This window comes from Cyrtonyx montezumae, unplaced genomic scaffold (assembly GCF_038088225.1).
Source record: "Cyrtonyx montezumae isolate F1298 unplaced genomic scaffold, pur_monq_1.0 scaffold_12, whole genome shotgun sequence".
In the NCBI taxonomy this organism is placed as follows: domain Eukaryota; kingdom Metazoa; phylum Chordata; class Aves; order Galliformes; family Odontophoridae; genus Cyrtonyx; species Cyrtonyx montezumae.
Genome location: NW_027071848.1, coordinates 16,681,117 through 16,702,767, shown reverse-complemented (window position 1 = coordinate 16,702,767; position 21,651 = coordinate 16,681,117). Strand labels below are relative to the sequence as shown.

Below are 21,651 nucleotides of genomic sequence, written 5' to 3'. Positions count from 1 at the left end.
CTGTCTGTGGTGACGCTTGGGGGAAGAAGCTGTGGGTGAACTTCTCCCATCCCCGTGGGCCTTGGGCGGCAGCGGGCAGGGCCGTGCAGCACGACGGCCGCAGGTGGGCAGCACCAAGGCCCGGGGGGCATCGCGGATCCCGGGGCGAAGTGCGGCCGCGGGGCGGCGCCCCTCCGGCTGCGTGCCGCTGCCAGTTGGCTCCGCGGGCCGTGCCCCCTCCCCACCCTGCATTATTTATCAGCCGCCGCCGTGGTAACCGGCAGGGAGGTGTTCCCGCGGGCGAAGCCGCCGCTCGGTTCGGCCCGGCCCTTCTCCTTCCTCCAGCGCGGCCCCGGCGGGAGCTGCCGGGCCGGGGTGCCGAGGTTGCGGTGCGGTGGGCGGGATGGGGACCCCGCGCTGACCGTCCCGCTCTTCCGCAGGACCGGTGTGTTCCCCCTCGGGCTACAAGAAGGCGGATGATGAGATGTCCGGAGCCACGTCCTCGGCGGATCTGGACGAGGCGCCAGCCCGCACAATTTACGTGAACCAGCCCCAGCAGAGCAAGTTCCGCGACAACTGGGTCAGGTACGGAGCTCCCCGCTTCACCCCGCGCGGGCGGCAGCCGTGGACACGGAGGGATCCGCCGCCCCTCCCCTGTCCGGCGGAGCGCGGCTCTGTGTGTGCGGCCGGAGCGCTGAGCCCGCCGTGCTGCGCGGGGCACGGCGCGGGAAGGTCCTCGCTGCTCTGCTAGGGCCGATGGGTTTTGGAACGCCAGGATCTGGGTCTTGGGGACAGGAGATGACCCGAGAGAATCTAGCGTGAGGTTTGGGTAAAGCTGGCTGTGTGGACTCCACGCAGCGTGCAAAATGAGTAACGCTCAGACGTGAGAATAACTTAGCGTAACAAAGTGCAGAACTGCAAGGAAGGAAAAAGCAAGTCTGAAGGGAAGGGAATAGCTAAAATGTTTACAAATCACATCTCTGTGTGTTTGAGGCTGTGGTCCAGTTGAGCTTGTAACAAAGACCGGTGAGAATTGTCATTGGTGGTTGGAGCCCTTGGGGTGTAGGTGTGTGTTTAAGTGTTGTGATGAACGCTGTGCTGTTGTGGTTTGGAAAGGTGAGTAATGGCCACTGCTATAGGGGGTGTGAGGATGTGTACGATGCACAAACGTGTTGCTGTTCGGTTAGCGAGGTGAGCAGATGGCTGCTGTCATGACCAAGGAGCAGTGTTATTTAGCAGGCGTCCGTTAGCGCAGATGTTTGGGTCATTGTTCAGGGAACGGTTTACACAAAGAGTGGTTTTGTGAAAATACAAAAGCATTTTATATCCTGTTGAAATGATGATTTCCATCACCTGTTTTATTGTGTGTATATCATCAAGGGCAGTTTGAAGAATATTATCTGAAAGATACTCTGTAGTGCAGTGACTTACACATGATTTTCTACACAAGTTGTACTTACAGTATGCTAGCCTATGACAGCCTATGTCTTAGGAGGAGTTAAAGTACAGATTTTCAAAGTGTCTTTTTTTCTATGTGGACAACAACATCAAATGTTTTTTTTTACTTTTTTTTTCTTTCGTAAATATCATATGAGTTTGATGGTTTTCAGGAATAGTATATTTGCATTTTTTCTGCTTCACAGAAATAAATGAGAGGATGAAGGTTGGCTTAACACGTAGTTTAGATTTTTCTGAAGACATTCAGTTTTGACCTGGTGAAATTGTACAGAAACATAGGATGTAACTGCGTTGCTAGGAATTAGTTCTTGCTGGCCTTGTTGCCAATGCCTGAGCAAGTTGTTGTGACTAGCTCGGTGTCCAGAAGGCATCCTCTGGTTCTGATGGGAGATTTTGGTAGCTGTTGGGACTGACTTAGTGCTGCTTTGCCTCCAAACTTGGGCAGCCTGATCAAGGAGGAATAAGGATAATGTAACTAAGGATAGGACAAAAAGAGGTAGAATGGTGGGAAACCAGAGATGTTTGCATTGCCTTATTAGTGATCTTAGTTCCTCTGCATCACTTGGAAATTGAGTCCACTTTATAGTAGCTTGCTCCTGGTTACAAAGGAAGCTTTGAACTCTTCCCAACGGTTTTTAAAAGTTGTCAGGCTTTGTCTGTGCTCTCTGCATCTTCTAGAGTTAGTTTTCTTCCCTCAGCTCAGTGGAAACAAAGGAAAGGGTGATGTGTCCTTGTACCTTCTGTGGTTTAAAGCATACAGTGTGAGTACAGCGTGACTGGTTACTTGCTTGTGCATATTGCATCTTCTCTTCAGGTAAAGTCCTGTATTTACTGCCCATGGACTCCTTTTCTTGCTGTGTCCAGCTTCTGTATTTCTCTGTGCCATTGGATTTGAAGATGTGTATGAAATGTCAGCATGCTAGAGCGTGGAGTGCTGTGTAAGCTGATAAGCATCTGTATATGTAGGCTTACAGCATTAAACTCAAGGTGGCTGGGAAACTGTTTCTTTTATCATCATGTGACTTCTGACTGTCACTTTTTGGTAGCTGTCAAGAATTCCTGGAGCTGCAGTGTGAACTTGTGAATGCTCTTGGGGAGCTTTCCAAACCTTGAGGAGTAGTTTGCTTGAAGCTGAGCAAAACAAGAGCAGGAAATGGAGGTGCAGATGGTGGATTTCTAGTTGAAAATGTTTTAATGTTTATAAAGAATTTATAATGAAAATGAGTATGGTTTTTTTTCCTTGTACTGTCTTTACTGTCTTCCAGGAGAGAGGCAGTGTAAACTCGTATGGTTTTTTTTTTTTGGTGGAGAAAAAGGGAAGTGATGTATATATCTGTATATCTGTACCTGTTTGAAATTGTATACAGTACTAAAGCAGAAACGAACTGGATGGCAAAACAGGAGGACGCTCTAATGTATTAAAGTGTGAGGATGTGGAAGGAGGAATTTTTCTCTGTCCCTTTTTTCTCTCCCTTGACTTAATGCTGAAATTAAGTGACCTGGTGAAAATTTGAGGAGCAGTGGTTGAATATTTCATTGTGCATTTCAGACTTAATCACAAGGTATTTTAAAACTCAATGCCATAACTTTTTTTTTAATGTGTTATGTGCCAGACTTAGTTAAGTCTCTATTGTGTATCACTGTTCTTCATTACACTGTAGCACCAGGAATTTTGTTGGAACATCCTGTGTGTTTTCACTGTTTACTGAATTCCATTTGAAAAAGTTTGTGCATGTGGAATTTTGTTAACTTTGTACTAAAAGGTAAATAATGTTTCATTTCCAGCAGAAATGTTTTAGAAGCTCTGAAGTATGCGAAAATGGAACAAAACTATTGTTCAGTATGCCCTTAGCTCCCACTTGTTTTTTTTATTCTTCTTTCTATGAAAGCTAGCTAGCAGCTGTTTGGACTTCTTCAACATCTAAAGTATGTATATATTTATTTAATATAGGTATTACAGTGTATAAATTTGAAGTTTAGTATGAAGTGAAACAAGTCTATGTTCTGGAAACTTGCAGCCATTCTGTACAGAGCTCTATGCTCCTAAAGGCAGAGGTTGTAATCTGTAGTCTCAGGCATTGAACACTGATGGATAGAAGTCTACCAGCAGCCTTCACAAGCCTAAGATATTATTGGCTGCAGAAGCCTGATGACCTATCTTATATTGTCTACAGAGATACCAGCCTGCCTTTTTTCTCCATTCTTCTCAATGGGCTGTGGGAAAAGGCTTTCTTTGTACTTTTTAAAAATATTTCCTTTTCTCTTTAATTCAGGTGTGAAGGTGTGGGTCCGGTCCTGTTCAACATCAGTGACCTTGATGAGGGGATGGAGTTCACCCTCAGCCAGTTTGCTGATGATACAAAGCTGAAAGAATGGCTGACACACCTGAAGGCTGTGCTGCCATTCAGCGAGACCTGGACAGGCTGGAGAGTTGGGCAGAAAGGAACCAGATGAGGTTAACAAGAGCAAGTGTAGAGTCTTGCAGCTAGGGAGGAATAACTGCCTGCACCAGTACAGGCTGGGAGATGTCCTGCTGGAGAGGAGCTCTGAGGAGAGGGACCCGGGTGTCCTGATGGATGACAGGCTGTCCATGAGCCAGCAGTGTGTCCTGATGGCCAAGTATGTCATTGGTATCCTGGGGTGCATCAAGAAGACTGTGGCCAGCTGGTCAAGGGAGGTGATCCTCCCCCTCTACTCTGCCCTGGTGAGGTCTCACCTGGAGAACTGTGTCCAGTTCTGGGCTCACCTGTACAAAAAAGACAGGGATCTCCTGGAAAGAGTCTAGCAGAGGTCTACAGAGATCATAAAGGGTGTGGAACACCTCCCTTATGAGGAAAGGCTGAGAGACCTGTGGCTGTTTAGCCTTGAAAAAAGAAGACTCAGAGGGGATCTGATCTATGTCTATAAATAACTAAGGAGTGGGAGGCAAAGGGACGAGGCTGGGCTCTTCTCAGCAGTGTGTGGTGATAGGATGAGGGGAAATGGCCACAAACTGAGGCATAGCAAGTTCTGCACAAATGTGTGTGGGAACTCCTTCCCAGTGCAGTGACGGAGCAGTGGCACAGCTGCACAGAGAGGTGGTGGAGTCTCCTTCTCTGGAGACGTTCCAGACCCGCCTGGACGCCTACCTGTGCAACCTGGGCTAGGGAGCTGCTTTGGCAGGGGGTTGGACTCCATGATCTCTGGAGGTCCCTTCCAACCCATACAGCTCTGTGATTCTGTGAAGCACAACATAAAAGTGAATCACTGTTTCCAACCTGTAACTGGATTGATTGAGCAGCGACTGATGAGGATGGTTTCTACCCAATTATAGCAGATCAGTGTACTGTGAAAAGAGTTATAACAAGAGTGGTAGCTGGGCTGGTAGTTCTGACTGGAAACATTTTTTGCTGAGTTTGATGGTCTGACTGTTTTAATGATAGTACCTTCTTTTTTGGTTTATAGTGTAATTGATTTTCTGATCAGTGAGGGAGATAACTCAAATATTTATTTTATAGTCTGAAAGCAAACTTGTGTAGTTCCTGGTAAAAACAGAGGGTGAAGATGGGGTATGATGATAGCAGCTGAATTGCTGTGTCCATACTTCTGAGATCTGAGGTAATGGCAGAAATATCTCTTTAACATATCCTTGGTGGTGTGCAGAAGGCTGCTTTATTTTGCTTAACAAAGTGAGAATGTTCTACAGGACTGCTTTTCACTGAAGTACAATTCCCTGTCATTCTTTAATAATACAGGAATAAACTCTGAGTTCATTAGCTTATACTGAGTATGTGAGACTGTACTGAAACATTCTTGCGGTGCATGTGGTAAGTGTCACCAGTGAAATGGTCTAAGTCACTCATTTGTTGTGAATATGTTGATGTTGGTATTAAAAACAGCTAGGATTTCTCCTGCCTTCTTTATCCAGGAAACAAAGTAGTGCTGAAATTATTTTAAAGACACTTCAAGTTGTCTCTAAATTTACTTAGAAAAAAACAAAAAAACGCCAAAAAAACCCCCACAAAACAACAACAAACAATCGAAACACCCAAACATTGCAGGTGTTGTAATAACTGCTTTATGTGATATTCCTGTATTCAACACTTGGTAGTGCTTTTTGGTGCAAGTCTGAGGACATCTGGGGCAGGACTCGAGGTTCAGCCTTGGTGTGTGACTTGTCTGCCTGCCTCTGACCTCTTCCACACCCATAAGAGCAAAATCCCGTTCCAGGCTTTTAGTGGATCCGGAAGTCTTGTTGGAAAGCTTTTCATCAGAAGAAGATTAGATGGCTTAATCTATTAAGGAGGCTCCTCAAAATGCATTGATATCTAGAAAATCCATTATTTGGATTTTCTACCACACAGGCAGAAGTTGAATCTTGCTAGAAAAGTGAGCAAGAAGCAATTGGTTCCCACTTCTGAGCTGTGCAGTGTCTTAAAACTTAAGCAAATCTTTGAGAAGGAATTTCTTAATTTCTAAGGCAGAAGAATTGCTGCCCGGAATTTAGCACTGGAAACCAAAACAAGGCTGCTAGTAGTAGCACTGCAAGACCCGTGTTCAACAGGTTGCATAGCTGGAGTCCCAGGCTGCCCCATCAGTGTACTTGCAGGGTGCTTGCTCGTGATCAAGTTGTGACCACAATCTTCATTAGTCTTCAATTTCAGTTGTATGCTGCATTAAATGGAACCAAGCGTTAGGTTATATACAAGCACTATTGAAAGCCACTTTTGCTACTGATTCAGAGTGGTTTGTGCTATTTTGGAATGTGTGGGAACATTTCCACTGGTTCTACTAAATTGCAAGTTGCTGGTAGCAGAAGCCAATTAGTATTGATCCAAATAATGTAGATATCCCAATTAGTGTTATTTATCTGCACTTAGGCTCTAGATTGGCTTTCCTTTTGCTCTTTGAAGTGCTTTAGGTAAATGCTCTTTGGGTGAAACTACCTGTATTCAGCTCACGAGGTTCAGACAAGGTAGTGCTGTTTGTATTACGTATGGAAATCTTTTCTGTTGTCATGTGAACAGATCGCTTGCTGGACTGCAGAAAAGCATCTGGGAATCCTTCAAAGAACAAATATATTGTTGAATTCCAAATGGTGCAAGTGGTAAAATGTTACTGTTGATTAAACGAATTCTCTTCTAGCTTTTTTATTTTTTAGGTGGGTATTGTGTTTAACTGAAAAGAAATGCTGATTTATGACACAATTTAACTTATAATTAATTCTCCTGCAGCGCATCAGTAGCTGATACCTAAATCTATTGCAATGCAGAAAGACTGGATACCATTATGAAAGGAGTGCTTTAGCCATAGAAACACTCCATAATTGACCAATATTGTGCACCTTATGTTGGAGATGTGTTGCTAGATTGCACCAATGTATTTGTGTTTCTGCATCTTCATTGTCTACTGGGATGCTCCTAGCTTTGGATCCCTGGAACAGTTAAACTGGTGAATATAGCCTGGGTGGGGTGTTCAGATGGGAAGGGCAGCTGTGAGATAGCTGTGGTGCCCCTCCACCTGCTGCATGCTCAGCTCTGGCATCCCGAAGGTGTTTTTTAGTTCATTTGCTTTCTCCCAGCATCACGATGGATTTCATGTATCAGCAGTAACAATGCAGCATGGGAATGAAACAGGGTGTCTTTCTCCCTTTGGGTAAATTCACTATTTTAAGAGACTTCCATACACTGGAGCTAGTTAAAAAGCAGTCTGACTTCATGCAAGTGAAGCTGCTTTCCCACATTTGCTGAATAAATATTGTCCCATCTTTAGCAATAACATATTTAGTTTGAACTCTGCATCTCTCCTTTTTCTTCCACTGCTTTTCTTTGCTCTGTCCAGTGAAATGTGAACAGGAAGGAGCTAAGTTTTTTGTAGTTATTCTTTGTGTAGTTTAAGTGAGGATGGAGTTATTCAGATGCATGTTTGAGGGAACAGTTAGCATTCGTTTCTTCTACCACGTCCCCTGCTTGTCAGTGGAGCAGTAACAATTCTGATAGCTTTGATGACACTTAAAAATAATGGCTTTAGAACTGGGGATAGCACTACAAATTTCAGATCACCATCACTTGTAGCAGGCTGCGTTGTGACTTCAGTCATCTTTAAATCAGTGCAGTATGTTTAGTATGAAGCCTTTTCTGGATTTGCACAGTAACTGGATATGTTGTTAAACTCCCTTCACTGGACAGTAGTATTTCTAGGTTAATTGTTTGTCAGCTCTATTTTATTGAGCTGTACTTGCCAGCAGGGTTGCTGAAAAACACAGGCATCACTCTTTAGTGATGAACTGACATTGTTGGTGTTTGCTAAAACTATGTCATGCCTACAGAGCTTTTAGTGCTGTTTCCTAAATGTGCTTTGTTCAATGCATTTGTTACTGACAAATAGCTGGGAGTCTTTTTCTCTTTGTGGGGATTGCATGAATAGAGAACAAATGGAAAGGCCTTTTCTGTTGGTGTGCTTTAGGAAAATCCTCCATCATACAGGATTTAGAAGTAAAAATGCCACCACTTCTATTAAATGTGACTACAGGGCTTGGGTTTTTCAGTCAAGCTGGGCATAAGCAGTAATGCTAATGCCCGCAGCGTATGAGGACTGCCAAGAGCATTGCTGTAGGAGACCTTTCTATTGGAAAAATGCGAATTTTGGCAATGTTAATTAGCTTTTGTAGCTTCCCACTTTCTACGTGTGACAAAAGTCCTGTCACAAGGAACTGTAGCTTATGGAAAGCTGCTAGACAATTACCTGGTTGTCAGTTGATCGTACTGAACTAGAGAGGAGCAGGATTGTCAGGCTACAGTGGACAGCAGTTCACAATGCATTTTCCAGTACTTCTAGCTTAACACTGGTCTGTACGAGGTTAACTACCAAAGTGAAGTGATTGAGGATAAGTTTGTTGCTGATGCAGCTTTTGAGGATGTGCAGATAGCTCAGCCAAGCAGGGTTTGTAAAACTGAGCATCAGTCCTGAGATGTCACTTTTGTACTAGGATAGGCAGCACTGTTGGTCAGAAGAAACAAAGATAATCAATTAATGCTGTTAATATCCATCAAAATAGTTGCTCACAAAGGTGCATACTGCGAGAAAGCAATGGCATGAATAAGGCGTGACTGTGAAGTGAAGGGGTATTTTTCTCTGGCAAGAGAGGGCTTTTCTGAGCCTGGTAAAGAGCCATGATCAGATTTTTGAATATCATAATCATACAACAGTTTGCCATTACTGGAGTCAGCACTGCACTGTGCCCTCTCTGTGCCCTGCTTGTAGCCCAGACAGTGTGGATGTCATTGCTTCTTTCTTCTACAAAGGAAGAACAAATCTTCCAGAACTCACAGTGATGCCTTAAGTTACTCCTGGTGGGAGCCCATTCCTTAAATAAAGGAATCTTTGCTCTAAGGGAGATCTGGGGAGATGATGAGATCCATGAGATAAGAATTGTCCCCTTGCTTCAGAGTTTTCTCAAGTTACTGTGCGCTGCAGTTTGAAACTGCTAGAAATATTTTCTGTATACTTCCAAAGTTCAAATGGTTTAATTTTAATAGTTGTGAATATTCCTAATCTCCTATCATAGTGTATGGGTAATTCAAGGCAATAGATTGATTCCTCTCATATGGCCTTACAGTGGCTTTCTTGGAAGGTGTTTCAGAACTTGATGTTTATAGATGGCTAGATAAAACAGCATGCTTTGAGCAAAATTATGACCTGTTTTATTCTGTGGCAATGTATAAGTTGCTTAAGTGCAAGATGTCACTGTAACCACAGGGAGACAGGAGGGGGGGAGCATATGGAAGCAAAATGAAACAGCCATGTGGAGTATGGGCAGTGGTGTCTCCACATCTGAGTGATGGATGTGGTAGCTTTTGGTTCTTTGCTTTGTTCTGATCACACATCTCAGCCTGAAGCAATCACAGCCCATAGGATCCAAGCCTTGTGCTTCAGGGCCGCTACTAGAAAAGAGGGAAATCTTTTCTTCCTGAGCCTGTCTCAGGCTTCCTTCAGAATCTGTCTCAAACTATCTCAAGTCTTGAAGCATTGCATACCCTTTTCTCAGCTGATACAAGTGTACAGGCCGCAGTGAAATGATGGAAGTTCTCAAGAATTCACTTGACAGAGTGAAGGGAGCTTTGTGAGGCTGGGGGCTGTATTTGTTCAAACTGAGACTGCTGTCTGCCAAAGCAGGCCAATGTGGCTTGCTAGCACCTTGTTTCCAGTTAAGCAGTAGTCACTGCAGAGACGTGTAGGTAGTTGCTCTTTATAAACCTTTAATCTCCTTTTTCAGGAATTTGTAAGCATCTGATTTTTGTTTTCTCAGTTTCATCATTAAAATAGCCTTCCACATATACAAGGAACTAGATCATGTTACTGCTCCATATATCCAAGAACTTGTTCAGGACATCTAGATTTGCAGCAGCCTAGCTAATACTCTTTGTGGTGACACTGTTTGTTAGTGAGGTTCTGCATGAACGAGCTTTCTCTGTACCTGCTGTAATAATTGTGTGTTGTTCATCTAGTTAAATGTCACCTGAATTATGTAGTGCTTGCTTCTGTGCTTCCCACAGCAATGATAGCTCTGCAGTTAGCTTGTTTTAATGCTGCTTCTGTACTCAAGAGCTAATGCAGAACTTTTGCAGCCAATATCAGTTGTGCTGTTTAGAGATGTCATGTGCCTCCAGGACCTTAACATGCACACACAGTTCCCCTGAAGGCAGTGTTTGAACCTTTAATTCAAGTAGATCTTCTTGATTGATTTTTTCCTTCCGCTGTTCCAGAGAGCCTGACCTTTTGAACGTGTTAGTGGAAACCAAACCTGCTTGGTGAGAGGAGTTCAAGTCCTTAACGCTCAATTACCCTGCTCTCCCATGGTTCAGATGTCTGTGACTGGCTTTCTTTCTGCTTGCTCTTGCAAATGTATAAAAGCACTGACATGAAGCACTGTTCATGCTCCAGCTCTCACATGTGAGAGTATTTCACTTTTTTTTAAGCTGTGGAAGGGACAGTTGTAGGGGAAGGCTGGTGAGGAAAGTACTGTTACCTTGTCGCCTCTGGAAACGGGACCACCTGTGCTTTGAGGAGCTCCTGTTCTCTATGGCATGAGGAGTTTGAAGGTGCAGTTCATCTCTCAGCTGTCAGTCTTTGAACAAAGAAAGCAAAGCCACACCTCATTGAAGGAGTAGAAATGAATGATTTGGAAATGATAAAGCTGTACTCAGTTGCCTCTTGCCATTAAGCACATGCTTCTCACTGAGGTAACTTTTTTGCCTTTGGTACTGGTAGCCTTTGTACCTTCAAGGATGATTCAGTAGAGGAAAACATGGCTTTATGAAACGTTTTGGGGATGGATATAAGGATAATGGTAGCTTATGGTGTTGTTACAGAAAAATTTCCCATTAAGAAGTGAAGTTAATGTATCAGAACACAGTTACTGAGTTTCTCAGCTTTCTGCTTGCTACTTTTCTTGCAGACTTTATAAGAAAGAAAACTAATCTCTGCTATTTTTGGGTAGCAGAAGAATGAGTTAAAGTACGTGAATGACACTAGTTCTTCCAAATTATACAGTGGTTGCCTTTAAAAGAAATCTCAGCATTTCTGCCAGGGAGCAGGGCCGGACTTTCAACTCTACTGATATGTATCCAAACTCATTCAACAGTGTCAGACCTAGTTTGCTCTGCAATGTAACTTGAAACATAACTTACATGAATTAAGTTGCAGATATCAAGGAGACAGATCTCCTGTAATGTTTGTACATCTGTTTAAACATGAAACCCTGTAGGTAGGCAAGGTGTGCATAGTTCACAGCTGTTGCATTAGGAAATGCCTGTTTGTTATTTAGCTTCCTGCGTATGCTCCAGTCCTCTCCCTGCCACAGCCTGCCCTAAGCTACAGGCCTATAGTGCCAGGCACCCAGCTCTCAGAGCTGCTTTGAAGATGAGATGGCAGTGTAGGGGCTGGTCAAAGTGCTGACCTCAGCAGATATTTATATTTAGTAACCAAAAATGTCCTACAAGTGAGCTGGTCTGCATTGTAACAGCTGAATGTGTACCTTTAATTAGTCACACCTATTTTATTTTAAGCATCTGCCATGTTACTTAAGTAACAAATTACATTAATGTAAAGACTGAATGCATTAAGTTCATTCAGAAATGCCTCACGTGTTGCTGTTAGCACAATCATTAGAATAAGAGCATGGTTTGGAGCTGTTAGCTGCAGAAGTTGATAAATGGATGTTAGAAATGTTAGATTTGGAATGGATGTTAGAATGTTAGAAATGTTTTGATTTGATTGCAGTTGCACAAGTTCTGGCTCTTAATATAATCATACAATTGATGAGCATACAATTTAGAAATAAAAATGTGTTCCCATGTTACATTATTCTGTTTCCCTGGCTTGGTGGCCCAAAAAGCATTACATGTAGTTGTAATGTGGAATTTGAGATATCATTGAAATCTGTGAACTCTTGGTTTTGTTTCTTTGTTTCTTTAGTCCTGCTTGGGGAATTCACTTCTGGGGTAGGTCTGAATTATGCACTTGATTAAAAATTGAATTAAAGATGCAAGGCACTACTGAAATTTGTTTAATTATATTCTGTATTACAGAGGGGTTATTATGCTTGAGATTAAGTTTGTGTGACTTCAAATGGAGAAAAAACAGCTTGGAAGTAACTAATAGCATTTCAAGAAAATAAATTCCCTTCATTTATACCACAGATGTTCTACTTAATCTTTCAAATGCAGATGGTGTGCTTTCATTCAGTTGATTTTGTTGGTGTAATATATGCAGAAGCCTGATCCCTTGAGATTTCTGTAATATATCACATTGGGTATTATGGTTTTGATTCTCAGGAGCAAAAGTAGAAAAAGGAGTCTATACCCTGTAGCATTAGAAATGCTGTTACACTTTCCTTTTTTCATTTCTTTTTAGAGATCCAGTTCAAGTAATGACTGCTTTGCAACAGACCTGGCGAGTGTCTCCCATTGCTTAACAAAGAAACTGTATGAAATGGAAATACAGCTCCCACTCTAATAAGATGGGGTCTTGATTGGCGTTTTTCATCACTCCTCTGCTAATTCTACTCTAGTTTCCAAAATAGAGCTTCGTGCAACAAATTGTGATATCTTATCTCTTATAAGTGTTCTTGAAGGTGCGGCCATCATTAAATGTCTTAGAGCTGCAGATGAGGAAATATAAGAGGGAAAAGAAAATGATTAAAGCATTGGAGAGTACAGTTATCTAATCTTGTATGTATGAAGATAACTAAGACAACCCTACTAAACTTAACTGTGTGATCAAAGTTGTAGGAAGAGTTTTGTTCATAATAATCAACTGTGAAAGATAGAAGAGGTAGTCAATGCATTTCATTTTATTATTTCATGATCTGTGATAGGTTGTGCTGTTAATTTAAATTAGTCTGGAAGACTTAAAGGTGGGAGAGAACTGGAAAAATATTTCACAGAGGGGACCAGGGAGGTTGAGCTGGGATACTTCCAACAATCATAGAATCACCAAGGTTGGAAAAGACCTCTAAGATCATCCAGTCCAACCATCCACCTATCACCAATATTTCCCACTTAACCACGTCCCTCAGTACAACATCTAAATGTTTCTTGAACACCTCTAGGGATGGTGACTCCACCACCACTCTGGGCAGCTAGTTCCAGCAGGAAATAAGTTTTCCTTCCTTGAAAGGAAGAGTACTGATGAGCTCTCTATTCCCTGACAGCATAAGCTGTCTTTATTAAAATAGTAAAATAAAACGCCAGAGTGCACCTGTCAAAGTTTGGCTGATTCTTGCAGGGCTTACATTCAGTGTCTAGGGGAAGACTGCTGTACCATAGCTGCAACTGCTTCTTGGAGTTCCAACTCATTTTAATGCCCAGTGCATAGATGAGGGAAGTAATACAGTACAAAATAAGGCAGAGCAGCTTTTTTTAACTGTAAAACTATTTTCATAGCGGAATGCTGTGTGCTACTTGAATAAACTGTGCCTCGCATACCACTCAGGCAGTGCAAGAAAACTCATGCCTCAGAACCTATATGAGAAAGCACATAGATCCCAGATGTAAATAGTATGTTCAGAGTAAAGGCTTGCATGTAATAGTCTTACTCTCTCTTCAGCTGGTTTTGGTAACTAAACAACTTGGAGATGGCTTGCATAACTCATTGAAAATTGCATGATTGAATCTTCTTGTTATCTTGGACACTTTTCCTGGAAGTGTATTCATGTTTTTCATAATAACCATTGCTGGATTTGGTTCATAGGTTCATAAGGTTGGAAAGGACCTACAAGATCATCTAGTCCAACCATCCTCCTATCACTATCCCTACCCAACTACTAAATCAAATCCCTAGTTTAGATGAGGTGCTAGGGATTTGATTTAGTAGTTGGGTAGGGATAGTGATAGGAGGATGGTATGATTTGATGTGAAGACAAGAAATTTATGTATCTCAGAAACCAGTTAGTGTTTGTAGAAAATAGAAATAATACTGTGAAACTGTGGATGGTTATTACGGAAGACTGTTCATAACAGAACCTAGGTTCTGAGCTCAGAAAAGAGGCAGCTCAAAAATGTCACTGTACAATTTCTGATTTTAATTAAGTTTCACCCAACCTACCAATATTTAAAATCCATGCTTTGATGAGGGGTAAACGCTTATGTGCTTTAACCTGAGTTCATGGTGCTGCTGCTCACAGTACTGCAATTTGGGCACATATCAAGTTATATGAGATGATTCTTCCAGTAGTTGAGCTTGTAGTGCTTGAAGGGGGGCTGCCAGCCTTCTGGATCTGTGTGTTACCTCTTGTTCTGTACAGCTCTTCATTGTTATACAGGCAACTTGATTCCTTCTTACTGTACGTGTCTTTACAGTATGATCTTCATTTTCTAACAGTGGCTTTAGAAGCCTTCTTCAAATTTGTCGTAGTGTTCAGATGAAGGATTAAAATAAAAATCTTCTAACCTGCAGCACAGCCAAGTACAGTGTGGTGACTTTTCTACCTCGATTCCTGTATGAGCAGATAAGAAAAGCTGCAAATGCATTCTTCCTCTTCATTGCCTTACTGCAGGTATAGTTTTGCCGTTTTATTTTCATTTATTGAGTAACTGAATGTAGTTAAAGTTATTTGAATCTTTGTGGTCAACTGCAGAGATGTTCTCAAATGTATGATAAGTAGTAACACTGAGATATGTATTTAATAATTGAAATTAGAGAGTATTTGAGCTAGTTATATTCTTAATACAGCAGTATCAGAAAACATGGAACTATTGACCATCCTGGGAAAAACATGTAGATTCATGTCAATGTGCCACTTGTTTAGATAGTACCCTGAATCAGTGATATTCATCAGCTGAATGCTTTTCTTATAAAGAAGTAAAAAAAAAAAAAGGCCTAGACAGCAACATAATCATTTTAATCATATACATTCATAGCAGTAGCTTCTTCAAGTTGGTTGAGAGCTTAGGCTGGTGTGTCCACCGTGAACTTAAATGGCAATAGAGTACATTCAGATTTTAAGCTCTATCTTTTATTTATTTATTTTTCTGCTGGTAACTTTAAAAATGAAATGAATATCTCTTTTCTTTTCTGTTCACAGCAAATTCCAGATGTCTCTCCAACAGGAAGATATACCACCTTGGTGCCATTGCTGTTTATTTTGACAGTTGCTGGCATCAAAGAAATCATAGAAGACTACGTGAGTATGGATTATTATGTGGGAAATCTGTGCTAGAAACAAACGGTGCTTCAAAAAGCCACGAGGTGCTGTAAAGCTGTACATCTCTGAAGTCTATTCAGCCATTGCTGAGCCGTGGCTAAGTACCACTAAGTACCATTTAACTTTCAAAGCTGCTGACTCTATAGGAATTTCTGTAGCACACAGAGATAAGCTGTACCAGAAAATTATCTACTTAAATGGTGAATAAGGAAGTTGTATGGAAACAAGTTGGTGTAAAACAGAACACTTTTCCAAATTTATCTACTGGTCTTTTCATGAGAAAGGTCTGGCTAGAAAACCAGTGTTGTTCTAGTGGGGCTGTGGAGTCCTTACAGATGAGTGGCCTTTTTAGTTGGTCTTGAAAACTGGAGATCAAAATTATTAAAAATGAAAAGTTAACTTCAGGGCAGAGCAAAAGAAAATCTGGATACTGATATGGCGAATAATTTGACTTAGAAAAACAGTTTAAACACACAGTGCGTATAACATGTATACTCCAACTGTCATCTAAATATACTGTTGCTTACTGTTTTGTTTTTTCTTTCAAAAAACAATTTTGGAGACATCAGTTTTCTGCTGCCAATCCATATTCATGTCTGATTGCCAAAATGGAGAGTGTCACTTCGAAATTGTATGATTTTGTTTGTAAACCATTTGGATTTAGGTGATTGGTATGGCTTTTTCAAAACATACAGGCAAGAAAGACCCAGTGTATCTTCTTGTAACATGTCATGTTTCTAGCTCTAATGTTTTTAGAATCTGTAATGAAATGAGGTGTAATGAAATATTTTTCTTGCAGAAAAGGCATAAGGCAGACAGCGCAGTGAACAAAAAGAAAACAGTTGGTAAGACTAAAGAGTCATAAATATTTGAAGTGCAAATAGTGAATACCAGATTATTTTTTTTTAGTATATAGACTTCTGTTGCTGAAACTGTCATTATGGTGGTAAGTACATGACTTCCTGGGGTAGGTAGTTACTAGTGTTAGCACTGCCCCATAAAAAATATTTGATGCTGACTGTGTGACAGCTGGGAGTGAGAGGTTAGAGGTAAGCTTTTAGAATATAAAAGCTGATTTTAATTTCAGGGTTGTCTGAAGTCATGCAGTTCTCAGCTCCTCCGTGAAAAGAAGAGCAATTTTCTCCTCTTCCAGAGTACTTCCTTGATTGTTTAAAATCCATGGAGGCTATTAAAGATTCTGTCAAAGGATATTCATATAGATATGTGTTCATGCTGCTGCCCTTAAAATATAGGAAGAACTCTGGGTATTCTGTGGATGTGCTTTCTTTGAAGTGTCAGTGAAAGAAAGGAATAACACAGACTTCCCCTAAATGCCTATGTTTATCCCTAATGTATTGAAACTGCTTGGTACTGATTACCTCAAGACATGATTTTCATTTTCTTTTCCCTTAACTGAAAGCCTGTGTGGAAAATAGTAGGGATTTATTATTGCTACCCCACAGCCATTCAGCAGTCACGGAATCTCATTGTTCTCAGGCATTCCACAGTGCAGCTCTGTATGTAAAACTAAAAACAAAGTGACTTGAACTTTCAGTAGAGCATCTTCCTTCTGAAGCGTTAGGTGACAGTTGGACTTGGTGATCTTAAGGGTCTTTTCTAGCTTAATGTTTCTATGATTCTGTATATAGTTTAAGTGTCAAAAAGCTAAAGAAGCACTTAGCAGGACATGAGGATCAAAACAACGTGCTAGGTCCATGCTTCTTTTAACTGACAAAATATATCCAGGAATATTTTCAGTGCATTATTCTTTTGTGCTTGAGAGGTTATATTGGTCACTGAAGTGAACATCAAAGAAAACACTGCTTTATCAGTTCTTCAAGGTATTTTTTTTTCCTACAAGTTTGAGAAAATGTTGCAGATGCAGTTATTAATCTTGAGAAATCTGCAGAATACGGCTTGTAGTACAACAGAACTTTCTGTAGATACCATTGGAAGCTGCTCTTTTCAAGGTCATACAGGCAGTTCAGTCTAATCCATTTATGGGTAGAGAACATGTGCTAACAAACACTTTAGAGGAAGCTCATCATAGTAATTGTGGAGAGGCAGCCTAAAGAACTCAAGATACTCTTATGAATCTAACTAGAACTTAGCAATTGAAAAACAATTGCTTGGTGCAGTTCAACTTTAATTTTTTGCTTTTGTATTCTAAATACAGTTTTCAAAATATACTACTTGAAATTGTCATCATTTTTTTAAGAGGCAGGTTAGAAAGGAGAATGAAAAAGTGTATTTTAAGTACGAAAAGCTTACTTACGTTCAGAGTGGAATTAAGGTGTTTTAAATTTAGGTTCTGTATGTGCTTTTAGATACTCCTCATGCAGCTGAGTGAGGTCTTGGCCATATCATCAATATAGAGAGCAATTATGTTTACTCTCAAGTAGACATCCATTGTCTGCTTAGCTCCACCTGTAGTGACCAGATGTTTGCTTCATTAACATATGTATAGACTTTGCATTCATCTCTGTTTAGTTTTTGATCTTTTAATCTTTTTTGTGTAGCTTCAAAGCATGTTCCCTGTTTTCAGTTTCCCACTGAATGTGTTGACTTGGTTTCAGAGTAGGTTTGGTATATATGAATTAAATTGCCTTTGGAGGAAACCCAACTTAAATTTGTTCTTCAAATGAGCATGTGCAACTATGCTAGGAGCTGAAGTGTGTTGGGCTTTTTGGGCTTTTGGGGCCAGTGTTTCATGCCTTGGGCAGCTTCATGTGGTGTATGTGGAGATTACATTGAATCTAGGGAACAGACCATGTTCTGTGCTGATAATTGTTTTGAAGTTTGTCTGAACTTTGGGTATTTATTCTGATCTAAGTTTACATTTTCTTTTCAGTTCTAAGAAATGGGATGTGGCAGGACATCGTGTGGAAAGAGGTAAATAAAATCAGGGATGGAGAAGGAGAAAGCGTTCAAGAATTTTTCTTGCTGGAACAAAGATGTTGGCCTAGAGTTAGTATGTCCTATGGGTGCCCTGTTACTTAAGGTGGGAGGGATCCTTCCTGCTGTAATGGCAAAAGTTGCCCTGAGCACAGCTTCTAGATACTTATTTTCATATCTTAATACTATATTTCAAACAAGTGTTATGAAACTGTTGTATTCTTGCTTGACAGTTAGTATGTTTTGGTGTATAAATAGTATTTTGTTTTCAGTCTATGTCTAGAAGAGTAACTTTCACTGCAATACTCTACTTCTCTTGGAAGTCTGACAGGCTTATTTTTGTTCCTGTGCTAAAAGGTTCTTACACTTTGAGGCTAATTGTTTACTCAAGTAAGGAACACAAGCCCTGCTGCCACATTCAGCACCCCTGAATGAAGTTTGTATTGAAACCTAGTTCTGGGGCAAGCTGAGATTCATTTATAGAACTTTCTGAAATCCCTCAGTATGTACTGATGTAATTGTGGCTGTTAACTCCTTTTAAAGACCAAATGAGTTCTGTTAACTAATAGGTGAAGGTAAAGTACAGTCTTCTGTAACCTCTGAGAAATGAGTCTTACCTCAGGAGACCTAAATGCAATTCTGCTGAAGTGTTAAACTACAACATAAAGATCTCTGAGGATTCTGAGGCCTCACGGTTATGGTTATTTATGCTGTTCCATGTCCTATTTGAAGTGAAGGCAGTGAACTCAAAGATAATATTTGAAGTTGAGCCTGGAATCTGTTTTATTTTTTCTTGTACTCTGTCTTCCCAAATACTTCTCGAGTTTATCTATTTCTTGCATTTTCATATTGTCCATGCTTGTATATGTTTTAGGGAATAACTGTTATGTACTATCAACATATTTACTTTAAGACAGATTTCTGATATTTCTTGGGCTTATCTTTATAAGATAAGCTTTATATATCTTTGCTTTCAAGGGAATTTGTTTTCAGTGGGATCCAGATAAGACTAATGAATGTCCCTGTTCAATCATGCCATCTGTTTCATTTTTAATCAATTTATTTATGTTCAAGTATTTGAAGGATGTTTTGGGCTGTAAGCAGTATGTGGGATGGTCAAAACTGATACACATTAGGCAGTTGTGGCTTACTGTCTTGAGAAAGTTGCATTGGGTTTTGTAGAAGGACCAAGTATGTGCGACTCCTGTAACAGGTTCTGGAAACTCTTAGGTTTTCAGTACTCCAAAAATTAAGACTTCATAAATCTCAAGTGACTTTAGGTCACAAAAGAACTGGTTGATGCTGTCTATATGTGAGACAAAGCTTCTTGTTAGTGACTGTTAAAAGCAGTGCATCTAAAGAGCATTTAGGGAGATAACAAAGACTGAGTGGGTTAATAACATGGAGAAAAAATAAAAGAAACTCTTGATATTTGAAAACAATCAAGTTTAATGAAGGTACTTTTTAACCAGGAAAAATCTTTCAATAGCTTAGATAAGACTGAATTTAAATGAAAAAAAATTTATTCAGATTTGGGTAACAGCTGAATTACAGCAAACAATCACTTCTACTAAAAGTTGCCGCACACGTTCATACTTTTCTATTGTGTATTCTCTACAGATAAATATATATATGTATATATATATATGTAGCTTATTTTGCCTTTAGAAAATGGAAAGCTTTGATTCTCGACTGATGATCTTGCAGTGAAAGGTACTCTGACTTTCAGTAGCACTGTCCACAGTTGTTTTGTGCATGATTATGTTCTGTTGGGTGAAGGACAATAACAAACTAACATTCCAGACAAGCAAACTGTTTGTTTTTCTTTTCCATGCTATGCACCCCTGTCCCTGATTCAACAGGTAGCAGTAGGAGATATTGTGAAGGTCACCAATGGGCAACATCTTCCAGCAGACATGATCATTATATCTTCCAGGTATCCTGTTTGGGTGTGGAAGTATCTGATGAACTGAGGTACAGAGGACTCTAAACTCTGTATTTACTATTAATAAAAACAGGCATCAGATGATACTACATCTTCTCCACATCTTAAAATAAAACTCCGGCAAGGGTAAAACATGCTTTACTAGGCAGTGATTTTCTTAGCATTGCTGATAGGTTCCTCAGAAAGAAGGCCTCTTTAAGACTGGGTGGTGTTATGTGCTTGTAATATACGAAGTCTGTCACTGAGTTTTGAAGATGGAAGATGTGTTGCGCAAGGTTGATGCAGTTGTTTGTTTCTTGGCTTTTTGAGGACCCCCTCCATTTAATCAAGGGAACTTAAGTTTTCTTCCAATTAATTCCATTGAATTTCTAGCATATTTTCCTGCTGCTCAAGGATTTCTTCTAAAGCATTTCAAACAGTAATTTCAGAAGGCTGGACCAGATGGCTTTTAAGTAGCTAGCCAGCAGCATGGGTTTTGGGCTTCATTCATGTGCTTGTTGTCTTTGGGTTGCTGAACACAAACCTGTGCTGAATCATTTCTATTATGGCAGCAGCAGTGAACTGAGTACTGTTCCTTTTGCCTTGATCGAGATAGGACAATTTTTTTATGATACAGCGGAAAATGAGCGGAAGCATTTCACTGGTACTCAGAAGTGGGAGGCTCAGTCTCTTCAAACTATGTTATGTGATCAAGGATAGAGGTGCCTTAATTCCGTGGTTTACAACATAGTATTTTTAAAACAAAACCCTCTTTTATAATAAGCAGTTTTCAGCCTTCATATGCAGTTAGTTAGGTGACTGTCAGTAACTTTCTGTTTTGGTGTTCAGAAATACTGGTTCTGCTTGAACTTCTTATACTGTACTAAAAAACAACCCAAAATCTTTGATATATGCCTTAACTTGCATGGGTCAGCTTTTTGTTGTATGTTATTCTACTAACCTGCTATCACTGCTAATCACGTAACTGAAGAATTAGAGCCAAAGTATTTGAATTTCAGGAGAAGCTTTGCTTGAAATAAATAGCGTTCACTATGGCAGTTCTGCTCTACAATTGGTATAATTTCCATAATTCTTCTGAATGACAATGCTAAGTGTCCTCAGTTCACCAGAAGGCTTTGCATGCTCTGAATGGGTGGGATTTTTTGCTTTGTCTGAACTGATTGTGAGAGCTGAAGTAAACAATTGTTTCTTCTTTTTTTCTTTGCCTCATAGAAGAAAGGTGACATCAAATAAAGTTTGCATACAGAATAAGTTTTTGTGAAGGAAAAATAAAAAGTAATTTGAATCCAAACACAGCTTTGTATGGAAACATTTTTACGTTTCTGTGGAAATACAAGAAACTGCATTTTATGAGTTCTCCCTGAGTTAACAACCTCAGCTGTAGTGGATAAAGTGTTTCTAACAAGTGAAGTTGAATTGAAAATACACTGTGATTTTATTGAGTTTGGACTCAGTTTGCTGACATAGGAGGAGAGAGAGAACAGATTCTGCACCTTTCTTCTTGAAGAAACAATTCATGGAGAGAAAAAACAATCTTCTTACTGTTATATATATGTGCCTGTTTTGTAACAAAGCTTTTCCTAAGCAGCATTTGCTACTGACTCCTGCTGATTAAGTACATTTGCAGTTAAAATAATTGTTTATTTTGGAAAGCAAATAGCAACATCACTTACTTCTTCAGTCTATCACT

General features: G+C 40.3%; 1 protein-coding gene across 1 annotated transcript in view; it reads left to right on the top strand.

Annotated features, from left to right (window-relative positions):
• The first annotated feature begins 412 nt into the window (after positions 1 to 412).
• ATP8A2 (ATPase phospholipid transporting 8A2) overlaps positions 413 to 21,651 on the top strand; it is a 275,818-nt gene continuing 254,579 nt past the window's right edge. The window contains exons 1-6 of the mRNA XM_065730191.1: positions 413 to 564; positions 14,374 to 14,473; positions 15,002 to 15,100; positions 15,921 to 15,966; positions 17,973 to 18,013; positions 19,879 to 19,952. Of these exons, the coding sequence (XP_065586263.1) occupies positions 464 to 564; positions 14,374 to 14,473; positions 15,002 to 15,100; positions 15,921 to 15,966; positions 17,973 to 18,013; positions 19,879 to 19,952 (461 nt within the window). The 5' untranslated portion in view covers positions 413 to 463. The remainder of the gene's footprint in view (positions 565 to 14,373; positions 14,474 to 15,001; positions 15,101 to 15,920; positions 15,967 to 17,972; positions 18,014 to 19,878; positions 19,953 to 21,651) is intronic.